Here is a 21,750-nt window from a genome sequence, read left to right as displayed (position 1 = left end):
AAGTAGAACCTGAATTTTTCTTATGTTTTCAATCCTAACTCTATACATTTTCTGCCTTTTATTGTTTTATTTATCAGATTCAGTTCAACACCTTGATTTTTACACATTGAATAAACACTATAATTTTTCAGGCGTTTCGTTGGAATAAACCCTGAGAGAGGCACCAAGACTGGACGAGGCAGAGTCGTATCCAAGAAAACTGGCAAAGTTACAACCAGAAAGAGAACCACAGTGAACCCACGTGTCCACTCTGCTAAGGAGACTCATGGATTTTGAGTGGGACTTCATTTGAGATGGTGAGATTACTCAATCCCATTTATCTATTTGTCAAGACACCTGATTGTCTCAATCTTCTAATTCTCTCTCTCTCTCTTTTCCTTCATCTCTCTCTCTGTCTGAGCTCCTCTTTTCTTCTCTCTCTCTCTCTCTCTAATACTTATTATTTTCTCAGTCATTCTTTTACTCATAACACCTCTTTTTCTTAAACTTTGTATTTGTTCTGCCATTCTTTCTGTGTTGTTGTGTTCTGTTTCTGAAACTACACATGAACTGCTTGGATGTTTCACGTTGGAATGTCAGTATGATAGGAGGGAATGAGGGGCACGAATGTAAATTTTGTATGCATGTTGTATGTTACTTTTGTATGCATTATAAGTTGTTTTGGATCTGATCTCTCTCTCTCTTTCTCTCTCTCTCTCAGGCACACACACACCACACACACAGCTACCAAGGCTGGATTGAGAAACCTGGTGTCTTTGAATGAGTCGTAACTCTCCTGCCAATGTTCTTGGACTTCCACACTAACAGTAACTACAGTTTTGTAATATGTACTGTATAGTGATGTTCATTATACTGATATCTTTTTTAATTTGAACTGTTTTGCACAGACATTATATTTACCAAACCTTTTTTTAATTTAACATTCATTCATTTAACATGCAGTTGTTCTGCATGTGAAGGTTTTGCATGTCAACTTTACATTCAAATAAAAAGTAAAGTGCAATAAGAAGCTGTGAAGGTTTTTCTCTTACATTGCAATCACAGGATTGAAAAATCAGTAGGTTTATTTTATTATGGTGCGCCATCTGTATGTAGCCATGTTTCAAACAGAGATTTTGTGACAGTGACATCTATTAACATGTTTTCCTTAACAAAAGTGCCTTTAATTGTATGCAATCATATGACTATTCATGTCTTAATATATTTTTTTAAATAGTTTATTAAAATGTATAAATAATACAAACTAAATAGACAATTAATTGTAAAATACTGTGAAAGTAATTTTAAAAACCAATTCATACTGTATTTTTCATGAACAGTACAAAACTGAAAAGTAAGCAACAGTAAAAAGATGTTCATTTTACAGTAACATAATGGCAACCCAGCTGCCTGTTGTTTACTGTTTTTTTACAGGAACATTTCTAACAACCACAAACAAGAGTCAAAGGGTCGTCTAGCTGGGATTCCTCAACATGGGGCTACATTTTCATCAATGATCTGAATTTACGGGACTTTTTTAATAATAACGTGTGATGAGTATTGCTGGCTGAGCTCATACGAGGGCTGGGCTATAAAATGATATCAATAAATATTGAGATAAAATGTCATCAAAAGTAATATAACAGAGGTTAAATATATATAGATATGTTGCTTATGCATTGTGCAAACACAGATTAATTGCAGTGATGTGTAAAGTTATGAAGATTCATAAAGAGCTCTTTAGTTAACCCTCCTTCTCAGCTTTAAACCATGCTGAAGGTAAGAGGTGAAACGGTCACTGTAAAGATGGGAGGGGGTCACACGTTCCCCTGCACATGTAAAAATATTGTTTTGCTCTCTCTGTGCACGACTGCAAACTAGTTCACTGCTGTAGGATGGGAGTCGTTCCTTTTTTTATGCTTTACAAGCATACGGTTGTGTCATGTCCTCTTTGGTTTGTAACTGATCATAACAGAAAAATGGGATTTCCCTTAATAACCCGCATTTTCTCTTGACCCAGCATAAACTGTCTGTAATGTAGCATGAACGTGTCTGACCAAACGTGCCCCCTCCCCTCCAGCCTCCTGTTGTTGCATAAGTAAACAGTGGATGCGCCATGTTTGAGGTAACGTCAGCTGTATGAGCGCTTGTCAACCCCACTTGGAAACACAAACACCTCCCATTAAAAAGAGAAAAGAATGGCTGGACAGCACTACTGTCACAAGGTAAACAAGCAGCAGCATCTCCTGTTGGCACAGATGTATGCTCTGTGCCAACAGAGCAGACTGGCTGCTACAGAGCACTGGTTGCATGTTATTCAAAGGTTAATAATATTTAACGTGTCCAAATTGCACCAAATGTGACACTGCTTCTCCTTGGACCACTAAGAATACACATACCAGGTGTAAGGTCGATAAGATGCACAGTTTGCTAGATATGCGCTCCACATAGATGTTTTTGGAAAGCCTAACACTGTGTATCTGTACCAGCACCCCCTTGTTCTCTCTGCAGAACAATTTATTCCACTTACACTTCAACTACTGACGACATGGGACTGAATGAAAGCAGATTTCAAACATGAGCCAATAAGTACAAATACATGTGTTTTTAATAGATCATCTCACGTTTAATTGCATGTGAATATTTCTCTCTGATAAAGCATGTGTTCCAGTACTTACAGTTTCCACTTCAAACCAGATTTGTCGGTGAATTATCCCGTTAAATCCAGGGCCATTTATAGTGATACCAAATGTTATTCGTATAAATCTTTTAATAGTGCAACTATAGGTGCATATGTGAACTCCATATTATTTCATTTACCATCACAAAAACATGTCATTCAGTCTATTCTAAGCAATGACTTATACATATGAGTTTCATTTAAAACAATATTTTCAACATTTTAACACATTTCATGTCCAACACAAATCTATAAAGCTATTCACACACAGAAAAAGACAAGTGAAAGATACCGAAGGCACTTAATATTAGAATGTGTGACGAGAATTAATATAGAAAAAGATGAACAAAACTTCATATACATTAAATCACATATTCACAAAGTTCCGTTGGTGATGGAGACAGACTCAGTGAGTGAGAAGGCACGTTTCTGTCTCAAAATAAAAATGAAAACTGAAAAACTATCCTAGCGATCATGCATCACCATTCATCCATAAAGTGCATCACACGACAAGATCGAGGCCTTGAGATAATTCAAAATAAGATGTGATTATAATACACTTCATTAATCATCATCAAAGACAGAGGAGGAAAAAAAAACACAACTAGTCGGCACACATTTAGTGAAAACCTTGAATCCTCGAAAGTTATTTGCGTCTGAGAATATGGCTTCTGGGGATGATGTAGGTGTGGTAACAGTCTTCATTGCTGATTCAGTGCCAACACGTCTCAATAATGTTTATTTGCCACTTGCGTCACACAGTGTTTGGTAAAATACCCGTTCTATGGCCTTGATTTCTTAAAACCCAAGGCCGTGTTGTTAAAATGAAATGACAGGCCCTGCTCTAAATATCTACGCTCCCCCTCGTGTTTCTCCCAGGTGTAACTTCTGGATTACTTCAAATTAGCACCACTGTATGTTTTTTCTGCATTCTTCGACTGAAAGTAAATATTTGATTGACTGTTTCCAAGTCTCTTTATGGGTACATTTCCGGAAAAGAAAAGTAAAAAAAAAAAAAAAAAAAAAAAAAAGACTTGCTCTTTTACTCTTTTGGGTTCTTGCCTTGCAAACAGTCCTAGTTTAACAATGTGTAAGCAGACTTGGAGACAGCTGGCTCTGAAACTTCTGCCGCTTCACCGATTGTTACTCAGTAATTTGCAGTCAACATCAATTTCACTGAGAGCTATCTGTTGATTAGCCTGATTAAGAAGAATGAAGTTACTGCTGAGGTTTTCAAATTAATTTAAAATACTTTGAGCACCGTAAGCAGCAATTCCATTCTGTTGGATTAAGATAGAGGCAGAAATTTTAGAGGTAGATATCTTAAAATCTTAAGCAAATAAAGCAAGGAGACAATCCAGCAGGGGTAAGAATAAAAAAGTGTCTTTTGCAAATGTGTCACAATAGAGCCAGAGGAACCTGAAACGAGTCCTGGCAGACTCCCACTCTGTTAACAGATAAGGCGCCAGAAGAGGTTTAGTGTTGTAAATATTTAAGCACTCAAATGGGCATAATGAGCGCCTACAAGCAAACCATTAGGGTAATGTACAGACACATGCATGTGTATGAGTGTTATTGCACGGCGACTGGGAAATGACTTGATTAATGTACACACTGGCCATTACATTCCTCAAAAAGAAACAATGGGCCACATTTCCGTGGCTCTCACTTACAGCGTGTTAGAGTCTTGCAGGACAAATGACGCATGGCACTAAAAAAACGAGGGAATTTCGACTCCAGGAGTTTGACTGAAACTGAAAACACAAGTAAGGAGGTCTGTCTATATCAAGGACAACTGCTGGCAGTACAACACATAGACATGTAAGTATTAGGGAACAGCAAATGGTCAATCCTCTGTGATACCCAACGCTTCTGAGATGTTTCGGCAGCCACATGGACGTATGTAGCTTCACTGATTAGACATGAGGGCCTCTGGTCGCCATTAAGGCAAAGCACGTCTGCAGAAACTGATGAAATGAGGGTTCAGGGTTTCTGTAGATTGTCACAGTTGTGAAAGTCATCAAACCATCCAGTGGTGTGAGTCTTAATCTTTAGTTTTCTTATTATTTTGGTCAAGAAGCCAAATTTTGGCCACAGTGGGAGTACAGAGAAATCCTCACGCAGTTTAAAACGATATAAACATTGAAGGTGTAGGGTAATTCCCAAAATGATTCCTATAACAAGGTCTTCCGACAGAAGTCTTCTCTAGGTGCCTGATAAAATTATAGGCGCAGGCTGTATCGGTAATCCTTCTCCCTTTTAGTCCCATACATAGATTTAGATGGGAAGGCTGTCTAAGCAAGCAGTTCTAATCTGAAAGATGGGAAGGGGAGGTTGGAAAATTAAGCTTGAAGAAAGGCCAGAACAAACAAACAAGGAGTACTTAATAAAAAGGGGAGAGAAACTAGTGTCCGCCTCAGTGTTCCAGCTTCTGCTGGTAAAGCTGGGTGACCTGGATGACCGGAGGAGAGGTGCTGAGTAATGGCCCGCACCAACAGGCAGAGGATCTCACCAGCTGGACCTCACATCTGCCACTGGAGAGAGGGAGAGACACATTACCTCACTGTGATTCAATAACTGCACACCCCAGACAACATAAAGACAGACGGACACAATCCAGGAAGATGTGAGAAGCAGAGATCAGATGCCTACAGCCTGACTTGTGAGGCATCCGTGTAGAAAGAGGCAGGTACGACATGTTATTAACACCAAGGTTACAGATTCAAAAAAGACAGTGCAGGAACACAAGTTTTCTTCTCTGACTCTCTCCCATCTCATACAGCCTTTTACATCCACAAATTTAACAAAAACACACAATATATCGTACACAGTACCAGGAATCAACACAACTTATGATAAGCTGGGACACAAGTCTAAGTTTTTATCATTATAGACTACAAGACACGAAATGATGAGCATCTGTCAAAAAACATCATTCACATCGTAAGATATCTGATGCTGTGACTATGAAGACCAGGAATGGGAAGAGGAAACAGGAAAACTTGTGATCCAACAACCTACGACGCCCACGTACACTCGCTGAGCACTTTATTAGAAACAACTGTACACCTGGATATTCATGCAATTACCCAACCAGTCAATCCTGTGGCAGAAGTCCAATGCATTAAATCCTGCACATGGTGGTCGGGAGCTTCAGTTAATGTTTTCATCTAACATGAGAATGTTTTGATAGCACTTTGTTTCCACCAAATGAATTTCAGCAGAGTGAACCAGCCAAAACATTGTAATGAAGGATACATCACTATTATACTATCAATATTAAAGTGTTTGTTCTGTACCACCTTCTACCACCCATCTTTCTTTCTCTGACAGTTTCACACATCCCTTTTCAATTGTTGATTCCTCCATTATCACTGTCCAACTAGTAGAATATGTCAAATGTACTGACTTAGATATAAGTTGGTTCCAATTTTAGACAGAGTTTTCAGGATCCCAACCAATTTCTATTTGTTCAAAGTGGTCCAAATGATAACAAATTAGGTTCATGATTTGCACATGAAAAGGAATCAGTTTCTGTGATTGTTGGTATCAGACGAGCTATTTTGAGTATTGCTGACACTGCTCATCACCTGTGAGTTTCACTGACAATAAATCCTAATAAAGTGCTCGCTGAGTGTGGTGAGCACACACCACCATGTGAAGGAGAGGCACTAACACCATGTGTCAGTCACATATAATGCAGGGGAGCAGAGTGGCACAGACAAAAAGACACACAGAACATTGGAGTACAATGAATACACACCTCAGTTGGGGACAAATCATTTTCAGATCACTCACAAGAAAAATGGAAATAACACAAGCTGGTCTTGTGTTTGACGAGCTGTTGTGACACCGAGCCATCAAATTTAATTTTGTGACCTGGAATTCTGTTTTTTTAAATAACTTAAAATCCCAGGCCTCTGGTGTTACACACCTTTTGACCCCTTTTTAAAGCTCTGCGTTTACAATGTACGTTAGCAGTTTCCCTTAATTATGAGCACTGAAAGTGACCTCACCCCAACATTGGCAAACAAGTAATCCAAACAGAGTGGATTTTTTTTTCAAGTAAATTTTAAGTACAAAACCCACATGACATTTTTACAGCCAGTGTGGCCAGGATGACAGCACATACGGCATGTGAGCAGTGTATTAACAAAGACTTGAAAATAATATGGACCTACTCTTTGGCAGCCTGATAGAAAAAACACTACACCTCCATTAAAGTAAAGCGGTTAACAGTGGGATGCATGTTACTGCATAGAAGGAAGTCGAGAAAAGTCAGCATGCCATAAGGTCCACCTGCTGAGCTGGTATGTAAGTACCTCACGTTACGGGGCTCGTTTTTTTCAGATTGGAGCAGCACTGCTGTGAAATATGAGGGCAAGAAAAACACAAGAATGGAAGGGGATGTTTTTTAAGAAGCAAACTACCACCTGTGACTTTACTTTAATAATAATATTTTCACTCAAATCATAAACATACAAAGCAATTAAACATTTTTAAAGGGCAAAGAAAGAGACTAATGTGTTTATAAAGACAATTGCACAGTCCCTTGGATTTGGGCCTGAAATCTATTAAAAGAAAATCTTTGGGTTGTGCATTTCTTCTTTGAGAAAGCCAGAGACATGATCCCATTCAAAGTCTAGTAATAGGATCAGTTGCTGTGAAAACTGATATCTGGGCATCATGTGGAGAAACACATTCTGTTCCACTAAATATGGTGTCAGTGGATGGCCATCAAGAAATTACACAGTAACTTTAATGCATCTCTCACTCTGTTGTCTGTAGTAAATGGGAAGAGAAGCTGTGTCAGGTAAGGAATAATACATCAAAACAGTGCATAAAAGGAGGCTGGTAGTTGGAGAGGACTTATTCAGCCAAAGGAAATGTGTTGTTTCCCCCAGAATTAGATTTAATCTGTAGCTGCCAGCTTAATGAGAGCACTTTAGTTTTATGTGCAACAGAGCCTAAAGTGACAGGTACACCCCTACGTCTGGCTGCTGCCTGCCAAGAACTGGCAGGGGGAATGCGAACATCTACAGATGAAACTATGCCTGGGTCTGTCTGCCGTCCACGATGGTAAAAATGTTATGGATGATTTGACAGTTTCCAATGCTGCTGATGGAGAGAGCAAGGCAAAGAGCCCTGCACAGAGTTCTACAATGATGCAATAGCACAAATTCCATAATCTTATGTTGTGTAAATGCAAAAAAAAGCTGATGAGTATATCAGATGGTTTATCAGAGCAACCTGAGATGACAAAAAAACAGCAGGGAAATGACCAATAACAGGACCAGTGGTGCTGACCAGTACCTGTTATTACACTTCCTGCTGTAGTGTAACCGTCCTGCATTTTAATACTTTTCCATTGTTCTACTGTTACTTATGCTTAGAGTTTAAAAAAACACTTTCCCCATCATAGGTACAAATTAAATGTATTAGTTTTGTGCCTGTTTGAGATCAATGCGTCCTCCTCAGTCATTTTAATAGGTTGTAGAGGCCGAGGCAGGAGAAGCTCACTCTGCTCAGGACCTGTCAGTCAAGTTGAGTACCATAAAGAGTCATTTATGTCAAGTCCTGAGAGATCAGGCCTTGATTTCTTCCTGCTTTACATTTGTACATGTGAAGGTATTTCAGTGGGGAGCCTCCAGGTTTTTCAATCTGCTCTGACTTGCCATGTTAACTTGCTGCTGATGTAAACTCAACTAATCCTCTACCTGAACTTTTGAGCTGTTGGGTGTACTTCACTTCGAGAAAATTGAAGGAACCAAAATGTGTTTAGCATTTGTTACCGTTTATTTATGTAGGGTGCACACTTCATGTTTAAATGTATGGCAGATATTAGACAAGGGGGGCGAGTGGGGGACTAAGATTTTCTTTTGGGTGCCACTTCCTGCTGTGAGTATTCAAGTAATGCCATAGTACTTTTGTTTTGTTTTTTAATGAACAGTTGAAACACATCTGGACTCCAGTATTGACAATAGATCAGACACAAACTGAGAAACATTTAACAGAACTGTAGAGTTTCCTCAGCAGCAGTTTAAGAGCCATAGTAGAATTAATAAGATTTGTTTGAGCCTGTCTGAAACACTAGGTTTTACCTCCTGTCTCTCTAAGCCCCCCCTCCGGGTTAAGCCCAGTCTCTTCTAACTGGTCAGGTGGCCCACTCTACTGTGAGTCTCTACTCTTGCTTGTGCCTGATGGGAATCTGGAGGATCATGATATCACATGACATCGCTGTGCTGTGGAAGTATTAGCCGGACTACTGATGAGGCATTTCGGCAGCTACAGGAGCAGCATTTTATTTATAAATATAACCACTGGGTGTCTGACGCACTTAACACAGCAATTAACAAAAAGCCATGAATGAGTGTGCAACAACTTCAGTCCACTTGGTGGTGTCAATGTACCGCTATGCTGGTTTGCCAACGATAATCATTAAATCTTCATTAAATATATATCAGGAAAGGAGGAAAACAGGAAAATTATATTTAGTGACTGTTTCAAGTGAATATTGTTCCTGTCACATACAATCCCTTCTCTTTATTTTTTTGCATAATGTTACATCCCATCTGAGTATTGTTTTTAGCAATGCAGCGAATTAAGTGAATTGACAAGAGGCGATAAAATTGTTAGGCGTGGAATGTATAGCAGGACAGGGAGTCAAAGTCAGTTGCCAAGTCATTAGAGTGCTTTAACACAAAGCCGATGTTTATGAGATTTCATTGTAATTTTTAAGCATGTTTTGTTTAAGACATAAATGTATCCTGTTCAACATTAAGTTATATCCATACAAAAACATAAATGTTAATGTTTCAATTCACACAGTTAACAAACAGCAAAAGCTGTTAATAAAGAAACATAAGCTTTTGTTTTCATTCACAGTCCACAGGGACCCTCTCTCACTATGGCTGAACTTGAACATAAACATAACATAGAAGCCTGTTTTCTTTTACATATTTCACAACCAGCAACATGTGCCCCTGTTACAGAGAAGCTGAACTCTGTATTTAAACCACTGATTTCATCTTCACAGCTCAGAACCTGAGGCACATTTCAGCCTCCGAGTTTTCATTTTCTTAAACCTCTTCACGCTTGTTAAGTGATATTTTTATTTCCTTTAATCATCTTGAGTCAGCTGAAGGTACTGTACACATCACGTGGCCAGGAAGGTTCAACTCATTTTGAGCCTGGATAAACCCTGAGATGATATTAATGCTGTAGAAGGGGTTATGCACTGTAGTGAAAGGACCATGTGAGCAAGCTGCTATTTGAGACTTGAATCTGTATCATCAAAATCACTGCACTTCTGAAAAAGCTTCAGGTCACGTTTATGTGCCTTAAACACAAGTGAGACATGAGCCGTTACTGAGTCATTGAAAAGACAGACAGCTAAAGGAAAAACACTAAAGATCCTTGTGTAGACTGTTAAACTGACAGGAGGAAGCAAAGGTCTCCTCAAGATGATTTATGTGCAGCATGACACGCTGACAATAAACACCCGGGGTTGCTTGCTAAGAGCATTAGAAAATTCATTTTGGCAGTGTTTCCCACAGAATTAAATTCAATTTGGGGAGGTAGTGGAATCAGTGTTGGGAGGTAGGGAGTGATTCACTTCATCTGGTTTGTGCTTGTAAAATATTCAGTGTCTTTCAATTGTCAGTTTATGGACAATTGCAGATGCTCTACCATGATAAGGACCGTGTCAGCATAAAGAGCTGGTACGAGAGGGGTTGAGTGAGGAGAGATATTTAATTATTTATTGCAGATGGTGTTGTTCTGACTGACTGATAAAAAAAGTATACATAGAAACAGATGAATAAATAAGAAATGCTAGTTCTATTTCTATGGCAGCAAAAACAACAAATAGGAAAATAGAATTCCGTTTCCACTGGTCAAACCCACAATCTTTGTCTACAATGGTAAATAGATACAATCAGTTTTCAATCACAGGCCATATGACTCTGCAGCAGACAGTCTTTACCGGCTCTGGCTCTGAACAGCAGTGATGGAAATATGACATCTGTGTGAAAGTGCCAATTTCTGCTTCTCGACGCTGATGCTGCACGTTTCATGTGCAACGTGATGACATGCATTGAACTTCGGGGCAGTAGCGCGTATCTATCCATGAACATTTGTGTTCTTACTGTTTTTCACATTTTAGGATTAACGTGAAACCGTGTTTTTTTCTTTGCATCAAGTTAAATGCAACACTGACAGTGTGAAGAATGAGCTTCTCAATTTCCGGCACGTTCTTGACATTGAACAAGACTCACTGGGGGAAAAACAGAGAGGCAAACTATTCTGTGGCAATGGGAAATTAGGGAATTGCCTTTTTAGGAGGTTTACCCACATTTATATACACCACCTAATTTTGGTGTTAAATAGGTATTAATCTAATTAATGATTTATCCGATAATACTTAATACTGTTTCTGATTTGATTGAACCTGAAACTATGTTTTGAGATTGGTTTGTGTAACCGATCGACGTCCTCCATGTGTGGTGTTTGTCGTTGGATGTTCTCCTTGTGCTGTGTTTGTGTGTGGTTTTCTTTACCCAGTATCGTCAGGCATGTCCTGATCAGCCTCTGCGGCGGACGACTCAACATCTACATCTGCACTGCTCTCGCTGCCCTGAGCAGAAAGTCCAAATGGAGACTCTGGACTCACACATTCGCCACTGGGACAAAGACACACACAAAAACAGATGGTCCAAATTGACTTAATCATAACATTCAATGTTATTTCAGATCTAAGGACGTGTGTAGACTACAATTACTCGTCATTTGTCCTGCTGATGTCCCTACGATGCAGCACATGGTGTAAAACAGATGTGACCTGCACATGTGTCTCTTATCGTTATTCACGCGTCTCTACTGACTTGATGTGTTTCTCCAGTAGCTGGATGGCCTGCTCCCTCTCCTCCAGCCTCCTCTTCAGGGAGGCGATTTCCCTCTGCTTCTCCACCAGCTCCTTCTGGAGACGATAGTTGCTCTCCTCCAGAGTCTCACAGAATGCCTGGAGGGAAGGAAAAACAAAAGGAAAAAAACCCTGATATTTGTGGACAGTGGAGACAAATGGTGGATAGCAAAGACAGGCAATAAGGGAAAGCTGCAGCAGACAGCAATACTTATTTAGGACTGGGATCATTAAGTAAGCCTGAGGCCAGTCTGCATGTTCATATTTCTGAAGAATGTCCTGGTTAAATCAAGTCCTTGGTTTTGACAAAGGCAGCTAGAGGGGACAAGTACATATATATTTACAACTGGTATACTGAATGAGCTCCAGCTCATATCCCTGTAAAATCTTGACCTGGTACCACTTAAAATCTTTTTTACGGAGGGGATATGAAACCTGAGGTTTGGTACAGCAGTAACTTAAATTATTACAAACATTTTAATTGTTTAATGGTGTCATTTTACTAACAACTACACAAGAACTTATCTTGAATAAAATTGTTATTGACTTACATCCTCCAGAATTCAAGAGCGGCATTAAAATGTCATAAATTGAAAACATTGCACATGGCAATTATTATTTAGCAGCACAAAATATGAGAGTATGCAATGGCAATGGAAATCTAAAAATTTCCACCTTTCAGAACCACAGGTCACTGTCTGAAAATCAACAAACTGCATCTGGGCCGTGCTGTGGACCTAGTAAATATCCAGCTAAAATGAAAAACTGCAGTCAAACAAAAATATTTGCCCCTGATGGTAAGATTTAGTTAATATCATGCTGAGAAAACAATTTCGTGAGGACCAAGTTTTCCTTCCTTCCCACTTTAGACACAACCATGGTCAGTTCTCAGAAGTTATACCTATCTCATGACAATAAGGTATGAAGGATAAAGGTCAAATGGGTGATGTGCTTTAGTGTCCAAATACTGTTTAAATAAAATATGGAACAATATAATCCTTAATAAAAGGCATATATAGGTGCAGTACCATAGATACTTGAAGATGTCTCACTCTGTTGGATTTGTTGAGACTGAAGAAACACTTGTGGTTATACAGTGGTGTTAAAGAGTGGAGGTTCTTCTCTCACACATGATCTTTGCCATGTCAAGAAAAACGACATTCACCACACAAACCCACAGCAGTTTAGTCAAATTCACGACAGCTGATATGTTGAACCACCTGCGGTTTGTTGTTTTAAACGACGACAGCGACACTGAATCAGGTAAGAATGAGAAGCAGCAACTGAAGATTTCCTGTAAGGATTTGCTTATGTTTACTATTATAATAGTGAAACTCTGCATCTTTCCAACCTCAGTCACTCACGATCGTACCCAAACAATATGACAAATTAGCTAATATTCACTGGCTTATGCAGCATAAGGCTGTATGCTCAATATAATGAGTATGTACATAACAACACAACAAAATAGTTATTAGTTCTAAATGCCAAAAAAGTCTTCTGAGACAGGGAGGACGTCACTGGTCCAGCAGCTTGCAGGTCGTCTGACTCGTTCGGAGCTGAGAGAGTGATCCATGGGAAATAATGTAATTGTTTTTCAGTGGAGTAAATTTGTACAATAGTCACTAACCGCTTTGTTGAAAGAAAAATTTATAAAAAGATGATGCTGAATTTGTTGTTAGCACATGTGCTCCAAATGCAAATGCAGGTTAATGTGTTGCACTGTGGGCCCTGAAGTGATGTCAGACTTTTGGACCCCACTGTATGCGTACAGGTCACACTATCTGCACAGAGGTGAGGTGCACCCCATTCTGTACCAACAGAGAGATGCTCTGGCAGGTTTATTAAAAGCATTTATATTTGAGCCTATAGCACACGGGTCTGAGCCAGAGTTATGCGGAACTACACAGTCGTCCTGTCGTCCATCAAAGTCTGGCCTCGCTCAGTAATGATAACAAAAATGGATTTGTTAGGAAGGAAAGCTCACATACCAGGTTGATGTTAATGTTTCCAGTAGAGTAAACATGAGAAATAGGACATGTGAAATTCCCACTACATTATTCACACACTCACCCTGCTCTCCTCCAAACTATCAAAGGGTCCTGGTGGGTCATCCAGACATAGAAACTCTCTCACTGCCATGCTGTCAAGGAGAAGAATGGTGTAACAGTTTTGACAATTATTAAGACTGTGGCAGCCAGCATAGAGTCATCTGTCCAACCAGATTCATATTGCAAAGATTTAAGTGAAAAGTGGAGTCATACATGTAAAGATACTGAAGAATATGTCTAAGAGAGTTTGTGGTGATAAGAGCTGAGGCCGGCGTCTGTGTGTTGTCAAGAAAATCATGTGATCTCCACAGCAGAATAAATTCATCACGTCCTGCCTCTGCCTGCTGCACCCGGCTGCTCCACATCTCACCTGAATAATGTGGAAGACTTGTATCTGTTGTGAATGCATCTGCATCAAAGTTTTATTCACATTAGGCAGCAAACTGTCGAACTAGCAGTGTGTTTTTGCGATACGTCTATTGAGCTCGTTGATATCGCGATGGCGATAGATTTTCCACGTATCGTGCAGCCCTTGTTTGGATATGTTTGTCTGTGAGTTGGCACAAGAGAGCGAGCTAGAGTGAGGAGGTGGTGAATGAAACTCGTGCAGCTATGCTGTGAAGAAAGATTATGCCAATTTAAGAAAAGCATCAATCATTATGTGGTGGTCAGTGTTTATATTGTGTTGGTGACAAACAAACAAATCAACATATGGGCATTGAAAATCATAAAAAATACATTTTATTAATTGTGAAACTGTAGCAGGTCAGTTGATGTTAGGTTAGAAGGCCGTACTTCAAATGGGCCCAGGACGGATTTGCGTTAACAAAAAAGAATGTGGCCACATATCCAAGACCACCTGTGAATGTGGTTTGAGTGATCAGATCTCAGCATGCATTCAGACCTGTACTTAGTGCTGACCACTTGTGATCGAATCACTCAGGACAGACGTTAAGGGCAGGTTTGAACTGGTTCATGGTTTTCCAGAAAATGCAAAACAATGCCATTTCAACACTGTAATCACTGCATCACGTCACATACCAGTTGGAAATGTCTTTATGTGCAACCAGGTTTTGCAGGAAGGCCTGTAGTCCCAACAGTCTGTCCTCCAGGAAGTCGCTGTCATAGTTGTCTTTGAACCACCGCTTAGGAGGCAGCGAGAGCCGGAAGCCTGGAAACATCTCCTTCAGCTGGCAGCACACACACACACACACACACACACACACACACACACACACACACACACACACACACACACACACACACACACACACACACACACACACACACACACACACACACACACACACACAGGCACTGTGAGTATCACATGATCTTCATACAGTTACAGCAGTTATAGCAACAGAATATAATTCAGTGACAATGATGCTATTGACATAACGCTTAAGTTGAGAGTTAGTGACAGTCAATACAGAAACAATGAGAAACAGCTGCTGCTGCTCCCTGAAACACTCACACACACTTCTGTATTACATGCACAAACAATCTTCCCTGTAAAATGTATCTGTAATCATGTGTCCCAAAGACTACTCTCACATCTGTCTCTCTCCAGTGCCGTTTTATGCTTCCATATCATCTACCTCATTTCCCTTTCACCCCCCACATAAACTGGCACCCAGAGAGAACCCACTGCACCTCCAGCCTGCTCAGTCCCAGTTAACATGATCAACATCTCCACCACCAGGTCTGACTGGGCTCCTAGCTCGTGTCATCACAACTACTCAGCTTCATTTCCTCAATCTGCTGCAATGCCGATCATTAATTATGTGGTATAGAGCAAAAACCCCTCAGGCAGTTGTTTAAATTTTATTGTTTGCTAAATCTGGTGTGTAAAAGCTTGTGTGTGCTGTTTGTTTTCCTCAACAATGTCTTCACAAGAACTTTTAACATGTGTTCGTACTGTTTATGAGACATTGAGGTCTATTGCTGGAGTGGGTTAAATCCACGTTGGTACAGCTGGCATGTGGATTATAGGGGCCACCCCTACTCTCCCAACGAGAACTTATTGTACTGAGTTTCTCCCTTCATGTACTGCATTAACAGATCGTTAAATTTTTTCTCTAATTTCTAGAAGTAAAGCTTCTTATCTCTTGAGTGCTGATACAGTTTCTGTTTCCAAAACATAAACATCCATAGCCTAACCTTATATCCGCTTTACCTGTGGCAAAACCACAGGTAAAGCGGATATAATCCATTAAGGACGACCAAAGTAAAAAAATCGCATTATCATGAATAAAATGTATGATTTTTCTAGGTTTGAACAATGTTGGAATGATTTTGGATAATAAGTATACAAGTCAACAAAATATATAACATAGGTCTCCAGAAAATGTAATAAAAAATTGTCCTTAAGTCCTAAAATTGAGATTATTGAATTTTTTATTTGAAAGATTTGTTTCTGATCTGTAATTTCCCATTAATTGTTACCCGACATATATGCAAGTGCCATTATCTGTGAAAAGTTAACATCAGCCAATTATAATAGCAGGTTGCCTCATTAGCCTCCAGTTGCTATTGTGCATTGATTCAACTTTCTCCAGATCTGTTGCTTCCCCTTCAAATTTATGAATGTAGACAGTAGCCATTAACAAATAAGGTGTACCAAATGCAGTTTGAGTGAATTATACAGGAGAAACACTAATCAAATTGTTAGAGATGGATCTAAAATGAAATTGAAATAATTATACCATGCAGTTAATTGTACAAACTGTTCCCACAGTCACAGAGCTGAGTGAGACCACATACACTGCCTCTGCTGAAATGAGGAGGAACATTCACCCTAGTCTCCCCCACAGCTGCTCGAGGGCAGGGGGTAAAATCTGACATTAAAAAATTTATCTTCATGAGGTTTACACTTTCTCACATACGTCAGACGTTTGGCAAAATTTTGGTATGGAATTTTGGTTTGGAATAATCCAATTGGGATGGAATGCAGAGCAGAGAAGCAGATCACGTTGCTGCAGCAGTCTGAGAAGTTTGTATCGATTCCTGAAGACGACAGCTTAATCACTATCCCATTATAGAGGACCTGAAGCAAAATGACCAGAGCACACCATATACTTTTTATAGCAAATTCCTGAGTCTACATGAACATGATGATTAATAAAAGCTGTTTATTTAGGATGGTCAGGTTACTTTTTTCTGTAAATAGTCGCTATTAGTTATTGTCGGGTACATTTCAAGACGAATATTGCTGAGTGTCTTTTTGCATAAACCTGTTGAGCTGCTGTGTACCAATCTTTTGACAGAAGTCTGTTGATTGTCCTGCACCGTATGCTACTGCTGGAGCCGATCGTACCTAAGGTCACCTTAAACATAACCCATCACGAAGATGCAAACTTTCAAGAAATGTTTGGTAATTAAAAGAATTTTCAAAAACAGATGTATGCGGATTAAAAGAAAGAAAGTTCTGACTAAAGATCAGCTTTTAGGGAAACTGTGTTGGCCTGTCAGTTTACACCGACTTGTTTTCACTCTTACAGTAGAGCAATGTTGGGTGAGCTCCAAGCTTCAACAACTTCAATGTTTAGTGCCAGCCACACATTAGGAAGGCAGCTCTGCATCCTGACAACCAAATAACTTATGGACCATGCTATGCATATATACTGTCATTTATCTCAATTACATGTGCGTGTTTGGCTTGTCTATTGGGTCACATGCAGCATAACTCACTCGATAGCTTTTTCGCAATACGTCTTAATAATGTAACATTTGTATTGCGTGCAGATATTTGTGCTTGTATGCACCTGAGGTTTCAACAATTCCAAGCAGTTAAAGATTACAGCTGCCTCTGTGGAAAAGCCACAGGAATGGAGGAAAGGATGTCCCCGCCCTCTCTGTGCCCTCTATATCCTCGCTGAATGTAGGGTGTTCCCATGTTTCCATTTTTCTCGCCTTGGATTACTGTGTGTGAATGTGTTCCACCTGTTTTCCCACTTTTATGCATGAATTGTGAGAAGAAAAGGAAAGGCCAGATTTTATTTTCATTGTTTCTATTCGCATGTCACATGATCTCCACATGTCTGCACATATAGTTTATTTTTGTTTCACAGAGATGACTGAAGCATTTTGTTGTTGGCTACCATGCATCAGCTATCTTGGATTGAGTCAGCAAACCTTTTTTTTTTAATAAAAGATATTGCCTACAATATTGCTGTGCATCTACTGATACTGCCCCCTAGGAAAACTCTATCATGATAAACTAACCCAAAATGGGGTTAAATTAACCGTCTACAAATGTGGACACTGTGCAGGAAAAGCCTTGCATTGATAGATTTAATCAAGAGTCTGCAGGCCAGCTCTTCTGTCCGTTTGTTGCCACTTTCTAAAAATCATGTCTTTTTCCTCAAATTGTATCATTACATGGCCTAATATTTGTCCCTTCAATAATCTACAGCAAAACTGTCCCACAACCACGAGAGACCCATTCACTGACTTGGCTCACCCTGTTGGGTGCTTGGAAACAGTAGGCTTCTTTGTCCGGCTCTAATCACTTCCACAGTCCACCCAAAAACAAAAGAAACCAATGCCCAAAACAATGAGCTGACAGTCAAAAACAAATGTGGATGGAGGGTCACAAACCTGAGCAATAAAGAGTCTTGGAATCAGGAAATGGCCACAAATTTTCACACAATCAAATACTCTATATGTAGAGAGGAACAGGCTCGAGTCATACCTTATCGTTGAGCCGGGAGAAGTCTGCGTACCTTCTAAAAACAACCCAGCTCTCATCTGGAGTCTTCCTGACCAGGATCTTGTAAACCTACAGCAGGGAAAAGACAACACAATCACACAAACTGATGGACAAACTTGATTAACTTGTGCCAAACCAATCACAACCAATTTTCACAAAAAAACAACATACTAATATAATAAAGACTTAACAGAGGAAAGTCTTATCGTCTCCTTTGCTGAAGTAATAAATAAGGAGCATTCAAGGAGTTCACTGACGTGTTGTAATACAGTTTAAATGTTTTCTATTCTCCCCTTTTCTAAGATAGCTGACAATGACCGAAAGTGCAAATTTACTTGTTCCTTTGTGCTTTTGCGAAGTGTTTAAAACTGTAAAAAAGTGTTTGAAAATGATTTGTTTGTATCCAAATAACAAATGTCTGTGTGCTGAGCCTTAGGCTTTAATATCTAATATACATCGTGAGAATGTTTGTCAATCCCAGTTAATAAAGTGTCCTCTTGTTACTATAGCTCTAGGCAGACATACAGTACATGTGTTCACATGCTGCCAACCTACAGGTCATTATATGCTAAATGACATAGCTTTTAATTTGAAATCAGATGTGTCATATGATGTAAAAACACAAAGTCCAAAAGACTGTTAGGAAACAACTTTAACTGATTTTTCTGGTTTCATACCGTGAATTTGGCCCTCTCCTCCATGACTTCATACCCCAGCACAGTGGGGGTGATGGGTCTCTCTTCGTCTTGCTGGCTCCCAGCTGGATCTGATATGGAGCGGGGGCAACTGGAGAACTCTACAGAGGCCTCCAGAGTCCCATTAATCCTGGCCCGTGTCACAGGGCTCTGGAGAGGCGGCGGCGTCTGGCTGCGGACGCCCTGGTCCATGCAGCGGGATTGGCGCTGTGAACCCAATCCTCTTCCGGGGTCTTCCAAGCTGCTGGAGACGCTGCCAAGTGACGAAGCTCGCTGTGGCCGTCTCAGCTTGGTCCTACCACCTGACAAGGCTCTGTCCATGGGCACAGGGACAGGCACAAAAGGCGAGGCCATCTTCCTGAGCTCTGCACTCCTGCCCCGCCACCGCAGTTGTCAACAAAGGGTTTCCACTCAGACACTGACCTTGCTTTGCTTCAGCTGTGGTGTGTGATGATGGAGTGAAGCAGTAAAGCTCTCCCTGGGGGGTTGACTCTAAACATCCTGCAAAAAAGAATAATTAGAGGTCTACTTCTGTTAACTTTTACTAGAATTTAATAGACTGCATACCGAATTCCCTGAAACGTACATACAATGCACAATCATTACCCTAAAATAAGATAAGTCTAATTATGAGGAACTTTGCCGTGTTACAGCAGCAAATGAGTGAAAGTAATAATAACTGAACAAATTTAAATCAGGCGATATAACAAATAGCAATGCTTCATACAATGTAAACAGAATATATATATATATATATATATATATATACACAATGTGAATAGTGTGAATAATGTGAATAGGATGAATAGGATGATGAGATATTAAAATTGCACAGACAGAGAATGAGTATTGCAGTTACACATGAGTGGATTTGTAGTGCAAAATTAAGGCTACCAGACTGTGAGGGCAGATGAATTATTGACATAAGCCACATGTCATTCTTAATTTATGGATTCATACACTGTGTAAAATCCAATATGGAAAAAGCCTGTAAACATCTGTATATAATGAGTCAAATCTTGTTAATTAGCTCTTCATCCACCTCTCTGCGCCCTGGTGAATGCTGGTCGTATGAACCATTATGCTTAGATTTGAGGAAAAGGAACCTGCATGTTTAGTTTTCATGGTAGACTGAAGCCTGAAATCAATTCCCGCTCAGACTAAGAGGCTGAGAGCTACCTGTCAACCATGGGCACATTAGTTCAGCATCAGTGGAGCTGAGGGAAACCAGCACTCCTCTGTGAGACTAGATATGTCAATGTAAATCAAATTTTATTTGTATAGCCCAAATTCACAAAACACATTTTGCCTCAGAGGGCTTTACAATCTGTACAGGAAGTGACACCCTCTGTCCTTAGACCCTCGGTTCGAGTGAGGATATGAAAACGATAATAACATGTTGATGACTTGCACTGACTAATGGGGCTTTAGAATTGTTCAAGAAGCATGTGATTACAAAGAGGATGACAGAGTTAATACAGGGAGGTGACACATCATTAGAGCTCTCTTACTTCAGACTGCTATTTATGTGCTGCTGCAGCACATGACTCCAGAGCTGGGACCAGAGCCAGCATAACAACACGCTGGCTGCCTAATGGTTTAGTGAGGGAAGTTAGCAAGGAAGCTAACTGCGATCCAACGGAGCAGTGCTAACTCCATTCACAAAATGTCACATTGTAGTCAGGATCAAGGGCTCCTTTGCTTTTCGAATGGCAGCGACGACAACTGAGAGTTTGAGGTAGCAACACTCATGCGGAGGTGTTAGAGTAAAAACTGCACATGGAGTTCAACACTTTGTGTAGAAATTCACAGACACAGCTACAATCGAAATGCCTCCCTTGTTACAGCTGCTTGTCAGTCACAACAGCCCAAACAAAGTAGGCGAACTAAAATATTGTTAAAATAAAAGGTGCTTATTATATCATATTCCGTCCGAATAGAGCAGCGAGTCCCAGCAGCTCATAAAATGGCTTCTGATTTGTATATCTCAGGTAATGTACCAATAATAAACATGGTAACACGTAAACAACACATTTTTGAACGGCGTTTGGCGTCTGTCCCACTCAACGAGACCCCGGGCTAACGGCTATCACTTCAAGCTCACGTTAGCTAACACAGCTAGGAGCCCAGGAAGCTAACAGGACGCGTGTTGACATGGACTTTCTCTTACCGTAGGAAAACTGAATCCTTCCCGTTCATAAAACGGGTTTAGTTCACACATGGAGTCTATCGTGTGATTGTCTGGTTGCTGTTTGTCCGCGGCGCCATCTCCTCCCCGGTGCTGCTCATGTTAGCCTGCTGCTGTTAACAGCGCAGCGGCAGCAGTGCCTGGAGACGACCAGGCGAGGGCGCTGTAATACACCGTGATAATGCTGCTGCGGGTGAGAGAAAGTAGAGCCACAAACTGTCCTTTAGATTTCACTGCATCAGATTTTGCACTCAAACATGTATGAAACTATTTATATGTAGTTGTTCAAATACATCTATGGTTTCACTTAATGTTCGTTTTCATCGTCCTGCTATCTGAACCCATGCACACAGATATAAATGCTGCAGAATGAGAAGCAGCACTGATGGGAGGAAAGGATGTTCCAGCGATGCAAATAACACTAAACATATGGTAAATGTATAAGTACATATTTACAGTACATTTTTACTTTTAGCCTCAGTGTACCCCTCAGGATCGGCCTGCATCGGTGATTACAAGGCCG

General features: G+C 40.2%; 1 protein-coding gene across 4 annotated transcripts; it reads right to left on the bottom strand.

The window, feature by feature from the left end:
* Positions 1-2,583: 2,583 nt before the first annotated feature.
* On the bottom strand, positions 2,584-21,394 carry snx16 (sorting nexin 16). Of its 4 annotated transcripts, none has more exons than XM_020087779.2 (9): positions 21,210-21,394; positions 19,022-19,540; positions 18,327-18,413; positions 14,672-14,820; positions 13,653-13,722; positions 11,542-11,678; positions 11,218-11,340; positions 6,982-7,024; positions 2,584-5,193 (listed from the first exon to the last, which is right to left on the bottom strand). In XM_020087779.2, the coding sequence occupies exons 2-8, from the start codon at positions 19,391-19,393 to the stop codon at positions 7,006-7,008; spliced, it is 957 nt and encodes a 318-aa protein (XP_019943338.1). In that variant the 5' UTR covers positions 19,394-19,540; positions 21,210-21,394; the 3' UTR covers positions 2,584-5,193; positions 6,982-7,005. The 4 variants fall into 4 exon arrangements, with proteins under 4 accessions (XP_019943338.1, XP_019943337.1, XP_069368839.1 ...); XM_069512739.1 differs by having other exon boundaries at positions 3,708-5,193; positions 6,982-7,021; positions 21,210-21,393; XM_020087778.2 differs by lacking the exon at positions 6,982-7,024 and having other exon boundaries at positions 21,210-21,393.
* Between the last annotated feature and the right edge of the window lie 356 nt (positions 21,395-21,750).

Source organism: Paralichthys olivaceus, chromosome 17, assembly GCF_024713975.1.
Source record: "Paralichthys olivaceus isolate ysfri-2021 chromosome 17, ASM2471397v2, whole genome shotgun sequence".
NCBI lineage: Eukaryota > Metazoa > Chordata > Actinopteri > Pleuronectiformes > Paralichthyidae > Paralichthys > Paralichthys olivaceus.
Note: the sequence above shows the minus strand (reverse complement) of the source record. Positions and strands in the feature narration are given on the sequence as shown.